This window comes from Myotis myotis, unplaced genomic scaffold, assembly GCF_014108235.1.
Source record: "Myotis myotis isolate mMyoMyo1 unplaced genomic scaffold, mMyoMyo1.p scaffold_m19_p_3, whole genome shotgun sequence".
NCBI classification, from domain to species: Eukaryota; Metazoa; Chordata; class Mammalia; order Chiroptera; family Vespertilionidae; genus Myotis; species Myotis myotis.
This window is the reverse complement of record NW_023416335.1, coordinates 38,233,186-38,248,265: the sequence shown is the minus strand read 5'-3', so window position 1 is coordinate 38,248,265 and position 15,080 is coordinate 38,233,186. Positions and strand designations below refer to the sequence as shown.

General features: G+C 39.6%; 1 protein-coding gene across 27 annotated transcripts in view; it reads right to left on the bottom strand.

The window, feature by feature from the left end:
* Positions 1-15,080, bottom strand: part of DOCK9 (dedicator of cytokinesis 9) — a 262,250-nt gene that overhangs the window by 108,834 nt on the left and 138,336 nt on the right. For all 27 annotated transcript variants that reach the window (XM_036301868.1, XM_036301874.1, XM_036301880.1 and 24 more), the window contains exons 3-7: positions 9,768-9,857; positions 6,162-6,244; positions 4,453-4,522; positions 2,300-2,395; positions 1,185-1,319 (exon numbers count right to left, since the gene is read on the bottom strand). In XM_036301868.1, coding sequence (XP_036157761.1) covers positions 1,185-1,319; positions 2,300-2,395; positions 4,453-4,522; positions 6,162-6,244; positions 9,768-9,857 — 474 coding nt within the window. The remainder of the gene's footprint in view (positions 1-1,184; positions 1,320-2,299; positions 2,396-4,452; positions 4,523-6,161; positions 6,245-9,767; positions 9,858-15,080) is intronic.

Here is a 15,080-nt window from a genome sequence, read left to right as displayed (position 1 = left end):
AAGAGAAATGCCTGAATGATCTTCATTCTGAGGCTGCTCAGGCAGCTTCTGACTAATTAGATTGTATCTATGGGTGCTGTGCGACTGCATGGGTCTCCTCGCTGGGAAGTATAGGGTCCAGTTGGTTGCCCACCTAATTAGGTCTTTGTAACATACTTTTTCCTTAATTCCACTTTATCTCCTCCCTACCCTGACTCTTTGTTTACCTTTCTGCTTTCAAACCCACTTGAAATTGATGGTGTTCTGTGTTTTATGAATCCTTGTAAGTTGCTGCCTGAAAAATGGCAGGGGGATGGCTGGATGGATGGATAGATGGGAAAACTTCCAAAGACAATTCTATAAAGGTATGGAAGGAGAATGCCAAATTGGTAAAAGCAGGTCTTTGGAAAAGGGAAAAATTGGGGTCAATGAGGACTTCCACATTATCTGTATTGCCTGATATTTATAATATGTACATATTCATATGTTATATATAATTTAAAAATTCTAAGAATAATTCTACAAGTGCAGCAGAACTAGGATAAAAATATCTAATACTAGCTGCTGACTGTTTGCCATGTGCCAGCACTGTCCTAAGCTCATACATCTATTAATTAATCCTCTCAGAAACCATATTCAATACTATTAACATCCCTATTTAACAAGTGAGGAAACTGAGGCACAGAGAGGTTACGTAGTATCTCCAAGGTTACAGAGTGGGTAAGTGGGAGAGCAGGGATTTGAATGCAGTTTGAATCTTAAACTAATCTCTTGACCAATACACTACTCTGCCATTGGAACTACGATAAAAGTCATCACTGAAGTGCTAAGAACTGTTCTAAATATTTTCAAGGTTGCTCATCCAATCCTCCAATTTACCCTATTCAGGAAACATTATCACTACTTGAATTTTGCAAATGAAACAACAGGTAACAGCTGCCCAAGATCACACAACTAAAAAGTGGCTGAGCCAGGTTTAGACACAAGAACTCATGCACAAGAGCATTTGTGGCTACTATAACGTAATTCTGCCTCCATGTTACACCTGCCGCCTGTTAAAGTGAGGAAAACAAGCCTTTTCTCATTTAAAGTCAGCTATTTCTGCCACAAAACTGCCATTTTTGGAAGTGTTTGCTTCGATCTGCTAATTCACAGATGGCACCTATACAAATAAGAAAACTTGATAAAACTCTTTTCATATTTACCTGAACCACACCCATACAGGAATCCAAAAATATCGATCCTTTTGGCTCTTTGGAGATCTTTTCATCTTTGTAAAAATTCAAATTGTAGGATCCATCACCAAGTTGAATCAGGTGGAAAAACCGTCTTTTAAATGACTGAAAGAAAAACACATACACAGCTATTGCTTCAAAATGAAAAGAATCAAAATCTCTCGCAATTACTCACAATTCAACACATAGATTAAAACCAGTTCAATTCTCCCAAAATCAAATCTCATTCTGGCCAATGCCCCCAGGTAACTGGGTGAGTGAAGATTCTCCTTTACATCTAGTAATTTCACCTGTAGATGTTAGGAGGTGGTTCACCTCACATCTACAGGTCATTTTTCTCACCCACAGAATTTGGGATTTTTATATAACCATCCAAAAGCAGTGCAGTGAGTTCCGAATTGGGATGCAGCCCAGAGGGATGGAAACTTTCTCAAATCCCCAGGGTTTCTGCTCACACAGCACAGAAACCATTCTCTGCCTCGTGCCTCTGAGCGATTTCCCAGCCTCAGGACTGAGACAGTCGGCATTTCCCCCGATTTGATATCTCCCTGTCTATCCTACACCCACCCCGTTTCCAGTGCTTCTTTTCTCCTTATTATTATCCAGGTCTTTCTCTGGCCCTATTTCTGTCCTGGGTAGTTTTTTACTCTGGTTTTACTGTCCTCTTTGCAACCTTCTCCCAATGTAACCATTTTGCCTTTAGTCCTCAATTTCCACTTCACTTGACTTTGTCACAGTAGACCTCTGAAAAAGTGCTTAGGTTTAGCTTCTCAGTGACGTTCTCTGAGGTATCAAGTATCATTTTTGTAGTCAATACAGAGAAAAAAGCCTGTGTTAGCCCATCACACCTTCATACCAGGTCAATGATCTCTTCACACTGGTGGTGAGAGGGTGACGGGTAAGTGGGTGGAAGGGGCTGTACGAATGGGGGTCAATCTTACTAACCAAAGGGAGGCATCTTACTAACCAGACAACGTCACTTTTGTCAGAAAGAACAGCAAGCTCATTCATCTTGGGCATTATTCCTAAGACCTACAGCAAAAAACGTTTAATCAGAGGGGACAACAGGGCGTGGGCCTCCTTACCCTCATGGTCACGCTTATTGCACTGTTCATGTTGCCTTTGTACAGCCACCCGTGCTTGGTGATCCCGCCCTTCTGAGAGCCGAGGGAGGCAGCATCCTGGGAGCGAAGGAAAACATTGCGATCAATCTCTGTTATTTGCTGTGAGTCTGGTCAGTGGAACAATCATTCATTTGGTTGCCCCCTGCCCCTTTACTGGAGTCACCATCTGACACTAACACCTACAAGGCACTCTAGAGTCCACTTAACAGGGAAAGAGAGGGGCAAGCATACATTTCTGAAAGCCCTAGCCCATGAAAAGGCAAAGCTAGTTCCACTACAAATTTTTATTTTTTAAGTGTTTAATGAGCCACAGAAAGTACATACCATACTTGACCACTCAAGTTCTAAGGTCTTGACTGGTTTCATGAAAAATGTTTTCAAATGACACTCCCCTATGACTGAAGGACAAAAGCAAATTCCTGGAAAACTTCCCAGAGGCTTAGTTCAGGGGAAGGTGAATAAAGAAAGGAAGGAAGGAAGGAAATGTGAGGCAATAAAGAAATAACAGGTAACACGGTGGGGCAACCAGAAAAACAAGGAAAGAGGGAAGAATGCAACAGGGATAGAAGAAAGAAGGAGTTAGAAAAGGGAAAGGAAACAGCTAGAAAAGTAAAGAAGCAAGTTCTGACCCCAAGCTCTGAGATCCGGGTTTAAGGGGGTGGCTGCTAAACATATAGGCATATATTTGTACACATAATAAACAGACCGATGAAATATATACACACAAATACACAATCCAGCAAGTCTTCCACCACACCCTCGCACACTCTTGAAGAGGGCTCCCTTATGGCTTCTTTCCCCCTTTAAGGCTGTGCTCAGTGTACCCTTCAGGAGGTCCTCTGGGAAGAGAAGGCCACATAGGGTCAGCCTGCCCAGCTCACACCTCCTAAAACTAGTCTCTAATTACGATCCTCATTTCTGTACAAGCAGACGACTGCATAAAGGCCCATTTTATGCCATGTGTTAGACCAGCTCAATATTAATATTAATATTGGTGGTTTTACTGTTGTTATTATTAGCAATAATAGAAATAACTTATCTGTCTAGGATTTTACAGTTTGTTTTGTGTGTCCTTGCATGCATTATTTTACTTGGTCCTCCTCTTTCTATTAATCAGCACCACATTCTTAATATCTTGCTTTTCACTTTGAATGACTACCTCCTCTTCTCAGAATTATTTTTTAAAACGCAGTTTCTAAAATAATTTGCTACCAAGGACATTGTTAAAGTTCATGAGGGGCTAGTGTTACTGGCTTAGCTGACAATTTAAAAAGAAAAGAAAAACTAAACTCACGATGAGGTACCCAAAAGTGAGTAGGGGAGAAAGAGAAATACAGAGATGGGCAGCACCATCTTTTAGTAGGCTTCCCTTGCTCAGTGGACATAGTCCCCTTCATGTCCTGCTGTCTTTGTACACTTCCCTAGCCATTATCATTTCTCCAACAATAGGGGAAGTGGTTGTTAACATCAGAGCTTCTGGGTACTACTTACTTCACTCAATGCAATCACTGAAAAACAGCAACTTAAAATGTACTGGCTACCAGATTGTTTTAAGACTTCCTGTTGAAAAACAACATAGTCCTGGCTGGTTTGGCTCAGTGGATGGAGTGTCGGCCTGTGGACTGAGGGGTCCTGGGTTCGATTCCAGGGGGAGGGGAGGCACGTGCCCAGGTTGCGGGCTCGATCCCCAGTGGGGGGGGTGTGTGAGAGGAGCCGATCTGTGATTCTCTCTCATCATTGATGTTTCTATCTCTCTCTCCCTTCTTCTCTAAAATCAATAAAAATATATTTTTTTAAAAAAGAAAAGAAAAACAATATAAACTTAAGGTCTAAGTAATCTTGATATCTTTTAACAGTGCAGCCAAATCTTATCCAGGCCTTTGAAAATGATCTCAGAACAAATAAACAGGGCCAGGAGACATGCTGCGTATGCTAAGTAGTCAAGTTGAAACAGAAACTTTATTTCAATCAATCAAACAACACATTTAGTAAAATTCTTCCCTGTTTTAAGAAACATTCCAATTGCTGTTTTGGGTAAATGTTGGTAATTTTCTAATTAATCTTCTAAGTCTGTAAAAGAAGTCAATTTTAAAATCTGTGAGTGATCATCCTACCTCGTCTTTGTCAACCTCCTCATCAACTTCATAGACATGAACTGGAAGTTTATCCAACTTGGCCCCTTTGCTTTAAAAAGAAGAAAAGAATATGTTTTATAATTACCTGGTCCCTGGAGAGATGCTGCATTTCTTCTCCCATCAGAGGAACCAGCATTTAACAAACCCCACATTGGCCCACTCACATAAAGATAAAAACCATCAGTGCCATTGCTTTTCACAGTGGAGTTAGGAGAACCCCGAAAGCTATCCATAGCTTGTTGGGAGCTACATAGGTATTTTAAAATGGGAAAGCTATTAATAAATAAAGACTTGGTAGGCATTAACAACAAAAACATGACAGTAACAATAGCGGCTAGCATTTATTAAACAATTACGTGTTAGGCACTGTGCTGGGTACTTCACGTGTTTTCTCCTTTAGTCCTTTTGATGCGGGGACTGGTGTGAAGACCATTCACTAGTAATAGATGAGGAAACTGAGGCTTACAGAGAGCAGAGTAAGTAGATGACTTAGGCAGAGATAGAAGAGAATCTATGTTCTTAGTCATTGTTACAATCTTCCCTCTCATGCTCATCACAATAACCAGAAACTCTTATTTATGCCAAAAAGTGAAGTCTACCAGCAGTAAAAGTAAAATATCATATAGGAAGTACAATATATCTCACAGTCTATTCTCTTTTAGCCATGAGAAAAGTAGGAACAACACTATCAGTGAAGATAGGTTAATCTGGTCAAATGGGAAGAATTAAAAAATCCCCACAGAGTACAGAGTGAACATAGAGCTAAGAAGCACACCCATCTGGAGAAGATAATGTTGGAGGAGAGTGTTCTCAGCTGAGGTTTAAAAAAAGGCATCTGGGAAGCTGGCAAAACAAGCTTAAGGAGTGGCTGAACCACACAAACAGAAAAAACAAATAGCGAGATCCATCAAGAATAGTATAAACAAATCAAAGGTGCAACAAACACAAAGAAAAACATATTAATAGGATCTCAAGTAAAATTTTCATTGGCGATGGTTACTTTTGAGACACAATCCATCATTATTTGCTTTCAATTTTCATACTGAACTCTATTTAAATTTGCCAACTGCATCATTTATGGGTGTACCATTTTATAACAGACATCCTATCCCTGGTTTACTTTAACCACCACTAATCAATCTAAATGTACCTGCTTTTGGTGTATTTTTAGAATGAGTTAATACTTTAAAGGAGGTAAAGAAATTTGTCTGGGGAAATGCTTGTTCTTTGATATACTTTTAACATAAAATTTATTCGGTAGAATTTTTTAAATTTTCATTTATTCAATATAAAATAAAACAAAAACATTTTTGTTTCTTAAAATATTCTTTTTAAGATAAAACACATTGTAGCATATTTCAAAAGCCTTACATTTTCTTCGTTTTTATTTCTCACTGAAAAAATTTCACCTGCTTGTGTTTTATCAGTGGCACCCTGAAAAGAACCACTGGAAGTAATTAAACCATCCATGTGTTTATTACCACCTGCCAATCCCAGAGTACTGGGATTGAGTCCTGTTATCACATGCCCTGTAAACAACAGCTATCCCATATCATACAAACCACGTAGAAATAGTTTCTCCGATTACTCTGATTGCTAGAAGGTACATATCTCCCTAAACATTGTAAGTACAAAGACTTTTCCCTATGCATACAACCCCACCTTGTGTGGTCTGCCCATTTACTTACTTTGGAAGCTGTCGAAACTCTCCTGAATAATCTTCATATTTATAGTTCACAAGATGCCAGTCAGAGTTATAGGTTTTGATGCACTATTGGGGGTAGATTAAAAAAATAGAAAGTGTATGAGAACAATAAAAATTCTTTCCCCTTAATGCTCTCGCGCCTGAAATTCCATCATCAGAGATTCCCGTGAAGCTGAAGAACCACTTAAACATCGCCCTGGGGAGAGGGGTGGCTTTAAGTGTGATCTGAGAGCAGATTTTACAGGAGACACACATCACCATCTCTTGCTACATATACATTACAATGCACAGTTTCTGACTTAAAAGCATTTGATTCTTAAGAAGTTGTGTGGCCTCTACTAGAATATGAAAGTGAACAGAGAGTGTGAACCATAAGACAGTTTCATGGTATTTACTAATATTACAACTGGCTTTGTTAGTCGATATTATATAAATCTGTCCTCAGTTTTTTCTTCTATTTATAAGGGACAGAGTGAGGTATTAGGAGGAAGGATTCCATTTCACAGGGGCACCATGACATCTCCGTGTGTACGTGCATGTGTGTATAGAATGCACAACGTATGCAGCGCTCCATTGCCAAGGATTCTATCGGTGACACCAACCTGCAGAGGCTGCATTAGACTACCTCCTAAAAGACAGACTCAACGGGCCAGCATGGTGTCTTTCATTCATCTACACAGAAGGATCCACTGAGTAGCACATACGGTCTTAAGATGATAAGATCATCCAGATCTTCAAATATGAACAAGTCGAAATCTATAGGTGAAGTCTTTGATTTAGCTACCATCAGCTTAGCCCAAATAATTTTTCTGTGTGATCAGCTCTTGACTACATGTGTGTAGACTTCAGTATGGCAAAAAAAGTGAATAAGTGAAAACATAGGTAGATAAATGCATGTATGTATTACCGAGTTGATTTGATGCTGGCTATAAATAACATGAACAAAGTCTCTTTTCGGCTTACTTCTCTTCATTGTTTAGTTGTGAACCTTTTTATCTATTTCTTAGCCTACTGCCAGAAGGCCTTTTGAGGCAAACTCTCCTTCACCCCAAAATCATGAAAATAATTGCAGCAACAACAGCAAGTGCTTCCCCTGTGCCAGGCTCTCTATAAGCACTTTACTGGCAAGGTTGTAGAGGGAAGGCAGTGTAAGCTTTGCTATCATTAAGGTAAGATAAATAGGAGAGGTGGGATAAATAGCAGAGAAGGGTTAAGAAGAGGGTTAGGTGTGCGAGCTAAGCAACTTTTCAATTTCTCTTCTCTGTACTTACAAATGTTTTTAAATACTATTTCATTCTTGTAAATGCTTTCAAAAAATTTTCAAAGCATTTTCACCTTTAGAACATCAGATATCCACACTTAAAATTACATTCCCAAACCAGTATGATTTCAGAATTATCCTTAGATTTGGATTTTCCCACTACCGTCTGTAGGTCCATTATCACTAAGTCAAGTCTGACTGTGTATTATACAGTCTCATGCACAAGCCCCTATTCTCTTTGTTCTGGAAGCCAGATCGGGGACATCAGCAGCACTCAGGGCCATGGTGGTTTTGCATAGAGCAGGGCCACTGAAGTTGTGCCACCAAAGTCTCTTGCAGGTCATTACAACCATTCTGAAGTATAAAATGCACCTGCCCAATTAAAACATACACAAGCACAGACAGACATGATCGCGTGCACTTATGAACGGAATACCAGAGTGCCCAAATTTTTGATATCTTAGATAAAACTAGTAAGAAACATAATCATAATATTTAAATATGTTAAATTATAAGGAATTGCAAAAAGCATCGTTAGCCAGGTTAAGCAGCCAGAGGTTCATTCATATAATAAGCCATTATTGATTGCCCACACAGCAGGCAGCTACTAAATTCCAAGGTAGAAACAGAATAAGGCAAGCAACACCCATCCCTCTGGGATGTGGAAAGTCTAGGAGACAATGGGTTCAATCAGAAATCAGTATCCACAGACCCATATCTCTAAAAGCACAGAGATCTGATTTCATGACTGACCTTTCAAACTTGTGAAATTCAATAATATTTTGAACTTCTACTGCAGGTTTTTTGAAGTTGTTTTTTAAAAAGCCATTAGGTCATTCTCCTCGGGACGAGAGGATGGAGAGGAAGTGCTGTTCCACTCCACCCAAGGGAAGGCTCTCCAGAGGGCTTAGTTATGTTGGCTCCCACAGCAGAGGATGGAGCTGCTATTGCTCAACCTGCAGCGATTAAAGAACTTAATGGAGAGCTGCCCTTCAAAAACCGTATTTTTTAAGCAATTGGGAAAACTGAATTAGTAATTAATAATTTTGCTGCAGGCTTTAAAACAGGAGACAACAAACTTTTCCTGAAAATGGCCAGACCGCAAACATTTCCAGCTTTGTGGGACATACTGTCTCTGTTGCAACCACTCACCTCTGAGCTGTGATATAAAAGCAGCCAAAGGCAATAGGTAAACAAATGGGTGTGGCTGTGCTGCGACAAAACTTTATTTATAAAAACCGGCTGCAGGCCAGAGTTTGCCTGTAGGTCACAATTTGCCTACATCCTGTTTTAAAATAAACATTTAAGATCATATAAACATACCTGGCTGTATTTGTCTAGAATTAATTTTACTAATATAATAGCAAAGGAGGCAAGATAAAAAGTTACCTTTTCAGAGGGATGAGAGGACATACTTTAAAAATTTTAAATACATACTGAATTTTTAAAAAAATCTCCATGGAAATTAAATTGTGTTATTTTAATTGGTCTTCACTTATAAAAGCATAATTTCATTATAGTGGGCAAATTTAGCAATAGACATATTTATCATCTAGAAAATGAGGATAAAAACGGCCCCTGCTTCTTTCTGGATCAGGGGCCAGTGGCCACGCCCAGGAGCCCTTCTGCTCTCCCAGTAAAGCAGCGGCCCACTCAGAGAGCCCCTAACTCCCCAGGTACTTCAATGAAGGAGCACGTCAAGAAAGAACATTAAAACACCTAATTAGTTCATCCTACCTAAAAGCACCTGGAGGAAGAAACTAACACCCCAAGGTGTGTGTGGGGTGGGGGGAGGGGAGGCGGGGGAAACCAGCAATCTGAATGCAATAACTTTTCTTTCCTCATGATGATCATTGCTTGTATGTTAAAACAAAAGTAATAGTGACCACACATTGATCAGGGATCGGCAGGCTCAGCTCATTTTCACCTGCCACTTTATAAATATTGAAATTGAACTGGTCTTGAAGGTAAGTTCCAAGTATAAATATGTAATAGTGTAAATGATTACATAAATGTGTGTGCCGAGTCTCCATTAAATATCCATGACGAAGCCTCTGACATTACACCCAGGGGCTTTATCTCATAAGCTCCCGCAGAATTTTCATGTTCTGTTGTCAGAAATGACCCCCTTTGGCATTTCTAAGTTTTGGATTCTGAAAACCGCACGTCATCCTCTGATTTTAACTTCCATTATAAAAAAATATATAATTACTTCCCTGACACTGTCTTGAAAACATCATTAAAATGTAAAGAAAAGGGGGTGGGGGAGGCCGGCCTTGGGAAAAAAGGACTAAAATAACGTACATGAATGCAGGAGAAACACATTACCTCTGTGACAAACAAGCTCTGCGCTTCCTCCTGTGCGTGTGCGGGAACCGTGGAGCATCTGTAGCGGCCCTGGCGTCTCAGGATGGCGGTCTGCGAAGGAAAGCACCAGGCAAGGGCTGAGTGAGGTGAAGAGGGGAGGGCAGCCTCCAGCTCGCAGGGCCTGGCATGGACAGTCACTTCAGTCTCTACCAGCTCCTCCTCAGGTCACACAACAGAGCCCACTTGACACCCTACCATTCAAAAGTCATGCAGGGCCACGACCCTGCTTCTTTCTGGATCAGGGCCCAATGGCCGCTCCCGGGAGCCCTTCTGCTCCCCCGAGTAAGGCAGAGGCCCATGCAGAGAGTCCCTAACCCCCCAGGTACTTGATCTAGTCCCATTACACTGCTTTTTACTTGCCCCAATTATCTTTCTGTATTGTAGTTAAATAGATATGACATAAAATTTATAATTTTAACCATTTTCAATTGTACAGTCCCGTGTCATTGTACATGTACACTGCTGTGCAATCATCGCCACTATCCATCTCTGAACTGCCCTTTATGTCTGTGTTCACTACCACATCTCCAGTGCCCAAGAGCAAGGTAACCAGAGAGGTTGAAGGCCCTTAATCAATATTTGCCGACTGAATCTATGAATTGTGAATTCTACCTCCCCTCCTATGAACCTTAGAACTATTCTTGTTTCATGAGGCTTAAATGCTTATTTTAAATAACAAAATGCCTCAAGACTTTAGGCAGATGCACATCTATTCCAATTAACATTGTTTGCGCGGAACAGTCATGTCAATACAGGAAACAGGACCTCAGACTTCAGAAAGATTTCCTCTCCCACGGACTACAATCCTTGGAACTATTAACTGATTATAAAACAGCATACATGAAACATTTTGCTAACGGAATCTACCCTGTTGGCTCTTCCTGGTAATTACTAAGCTGGGGTCTCCCAGCACCTGTCCCGGCTGTTTCTCTTCTTCCTTTGATAAGAAGCAGCTTTGGGTCAAATTTGTGATCTCCCCCCAACCTGTAGAGGTGGAGAACCCCAGGGCATATATTTTATGTATAACTTAATTTTATTTCCTGCCCACATTTTCTCTGTGTTGTGTTTGATTCACCTATATATATTCTCTTATTGCACTGTTTCCATCTTTGAAATTAATCTTACCTCCTGTTTTTTAGAATAAGGATCCCTTAATTCTACAGGAAGGGAAGGAAGGAACTCTATTCTCCACCAAAGTTCTTCACAGGTGAATTATTAATTCATTCAGCCACCAAGAGGGCTTGTAAGACCCTGGGTGTCTTGGTTTCTTTGCGAATATCTCAAACAAAGGGTGATTCTCATTACTCACCTGTTCACATGAAATGCCATAGAGATATGTGACTAATCTTTGCAGAGGCACAATCTACTTAAAAAGCTTCAACATAACACATAAATTATAAGAGACTGTCAAAACTAATATTAGTAAAGGGGAATTACCTAAGAAATTGTGTATGCTCCTTTTTTTTCAGATTCTATTTATTTTTTATATTTTCCCTTCTCTTTTATTTTTTTTAAAATCTTTATTGTTGAAAGTATTACATATGTCCTCTTTTTCCTCCATTGACCTCTTGTGTTTGTGTAAACTTCTTAACATTCTTACTTATTGTATCCTTATCTTGATTATTTGGGTCTATCAAGATTTTATAAACTAATGATTATACTTTCAAAAATGTTCAGGAAATGGCTCAGGCTAAGAAACAGGACTATTAGGGTCATTTCCAGCCCATTTCCCATCACAAGACTAAGAAGAAAGAAAATGTATTACAAAATTTTCCCAGTGAATTGCCAACTCAAGAAACTTTAATTATGTAATACTTTTCTAAGCACCCCTTTAAGAGAAAAATAATAGCAAATGAGTCTTTTTGATTCTCATGGACCAAAGTACCATTATGCTCTCAATTTAAAAGAAAGCAAAAATCATTAGAGACTTGTCCTTTACCAAATAATTAAAGCAATCATTCACGTGTTTATTGCCACCCACCAATACCAGAATGCTAGATTTGACTCCATTACTGATGAAGTCCTAACTATGATCCTCATAGTTCTTTTTGTATGTCTGTTTTAGATCCTCTTTTTTAGATGCCTACTATCCTTCCCTATATGTTCATGCTGTTCCTCACACCAAAAGGTGGAAACTATTTCCTCTTCCCTTGAATCTGGGCTGTTTAACACAGGTAAAATGAGGTAGAAGGGACCTTGCGCCAGTTCCAAGACTAGCCTTTAGGAGAACTGGCAGCTTCTGATTCTTCCTTCTTGAAAGACAACGAGCATATTAACAGATCCACTACCTGATATCACCATGCTGTGAACAAGTTCAAGCTAGTCATATGGAGAGGCCGTATACAGAAAGATGCCCCACCAGCCTCCAGCTGGTTCCAGCTATCCTGGTCGAGTGAAGAAGTCATCTTGGACATCCCAGCCCCCATAGACTCTAAATAAAGCAGAACTACCCAGCTTAGCCTTAACCAGATTTCAGAATTATGAGAAACAATAAATTATTGTCTTACTAGACTTTGGGGTAATTCAGCAATAGATAACTGTAATAAGACTGTAAGAGGCTAGGAACATCTCCTGATTAAAGTATTGGAGAATACTGCCATTTTCATGGAAATATCTTTCAAATGTGAATCACACTATAGGTTAGGACAGAAGCATGGAGGGGATACACTGCAATCTGGTTTCCATACTTACCCTCTATTCAATCAGTGTCCTAAGCGCAGGCAAGTAAGAGAAAAATGTCTGCTAGACCTAGAGAATAGACTATGGTGGCTTCTCTTCCCAAAGAACAGTCTACTGATCATGGAAGGCTCAGTATAAATATCACTCCATCCATCCATCCATCCATCCATCCATCCATCCATCCATCCATCCATCCACCCATCCATCCATCCACCCATCCATCCATCCATTCCATCCATCCGTCTGTCAGTCTGTCCATCCATCCCTCTTTCCCTCCCTTCTCTCCCCCCTTCCTCCCTCTACTCAGTCCTACTTTTTACCAACAGACAATGAACTAGCACTGGAGACACCACATTAAATAAAATGTAGTTCTTACAGAGTTTACAGTCTGATGGTAGAGGAAATAAATTATTAGATTGTGATAAGTACTGCAGGAGGGTATGAGAAAAAAGAGCACAGATACACCGGCTGGTAAGAGAGGAAAGAGTAGGGGAGTCTACATTTGACATGGAGGAGAAGGGGACATCAAGAAAATGTGTACTGCCTGGCCAGTATTGCTCAATGGTTAGCATCAGCCCATGAACCAGGAGGTTGCGGTTCAATTCTGGGTCAAGACACATGCCTGGGTTGCGGGCTCAACCCCCAGTAGGGGACATGCAGGTGGCAGCCGATGTATGCTTCTCATTGATGTTTCTATCTCTCTATCCCTCTTCCTTCCTCTCTCTAAAATCAATAAAATACATTTTTTAAAAGATGTGTCCTGAGGCAAAGATGCTTAAGCTAAACTGTACTTGTACTGCATACACTTGAAACTTGGAGAGAAGCTTACCCTTGGAAAGTTAAAAGGACAAAATCAAGACATAATAAATGTGGTTAGCTCTTTGCACACACACAAAGGAAACAAACCCATTAAATCCTAGAACTGAAAAATCATTCTATGTCAAAGGAAAAACTTCCTAGAACTCTAAATTTGAATTAAACAACACTAAAACCCCACCAACCCACAGGCTAGTCAGTGGTTTTAATTCATCTGGGGAAAGAATGAGCCAACAGAAAGAAACGGGCTTTGAACCAGAGCACTTTTCTCAGTATCTTTAAAAGAAAAGGCTGGGATCCATCAGGCAGGGACCCACGGGGGGCTACAGGACTTGGCACCAACGAGAAGTCACCGTGTAATACCACCAGTTGCCAAGGTCTCCCACTCATTGCCTTGGCTCTAAGTCCAGCCTCAACAACCCACTTGTTTATAAGTGATCCCCATTTAGACTTCACTAGTTAGAGAGAACTCACAGCCAATGAATACATCCTGATTTGCTTATTAATTCCAGTTCTAAATGCACATTTTTAAATATTCTCTTGAGGGCTTGGCTACCACAAGTGAATTCATCCAAGCCCAAATAATTCTGGTTATATTGTCCAAACCCAGTCTTTGGACTTATAAAGTAAAAAACTGACCCTAGACCAGTGGTAGGCAAACTGCGGCTCACGAGTCACATGCGGCTCTTTGGCCCCTTGAGTGTGGCTCTTCCTAAGCCTTAGGAGTAGCCTAATTAAGTTAATAACAATGTACCTACCTATATAGTTTAAGTTTAAAGAATTTGGCTCTCAAAAGAAATTTCAATCGTTGTACTGTTGATATTTGGCTCTGTTGACTAATGAGTTTGCCGACCACTGCTAGACCATGATGGCTTGTCTGATAGCTCATCATCTCTGATTCCATTATACAAAAGTCTCTTGCAGGCACATCTTTTTTTGCCCTACCAGACTGTGGATTCCTCCGAGGGCAGGAGATGCATCTTTCTATTTGTACCTCTGTGCCAAGTACTTAATAAATAAATGAATAAAATAGACAATGGAGAAAGAAATAGAAACCTACCAATAATTATCCATTACTTGCATATGTTTTTTTCTATTACTATAAAAGTTCTCTGATCTATTATGAAAATTGACAAGGGAAGTCTACAGCATAAGTGAATTCTCTGTTTTAATTTCTCCATACATTTTTATGTATTAAAAGTTACATTCGGGTAATAGTCAACTGTATGCCAAATCAATTCACGTTAAATTTCTGTAGTTTTATTTATCTGGTTTATAACAGAATTCAAATCAATACCAAGATATACTCCATGAACATTAAAGCCCTTCTTTAAAAATTAGCTTAATTTTCTTTTTCATGGTTATGGTATTCTTTTTTTTTTTTTACTTTTCTATCAGTTAAAATCATATTCCTGCTAAAAGATGGGTCTGTGTCCACTTTATATAAATCAGTATCAAGGTTGGACATTCATAGACTATCAGTTTTATTTTTATGTTTGGAAAGATACGATTTCCATTCTACTAAGAAAGCTTAGTAGCTTCTGACTAAGTAACTTTCTACATTTGCAAGTGGGAAGGGAAAAACATTTCACATTATGAAGTGTTATAAGACCTGAAAATTAAATCTAAACATAGACAGACAACCATTAGGATATAAATCTCACAGCACAAAACAATTTGAAATGAAAAGCCCTCTTCTAACTACTATAATAATCTAAAAAATCATCTATATTTGGTCAGTACCATTACTTAGGTTAAACACTGGTGGTCTTTGACACA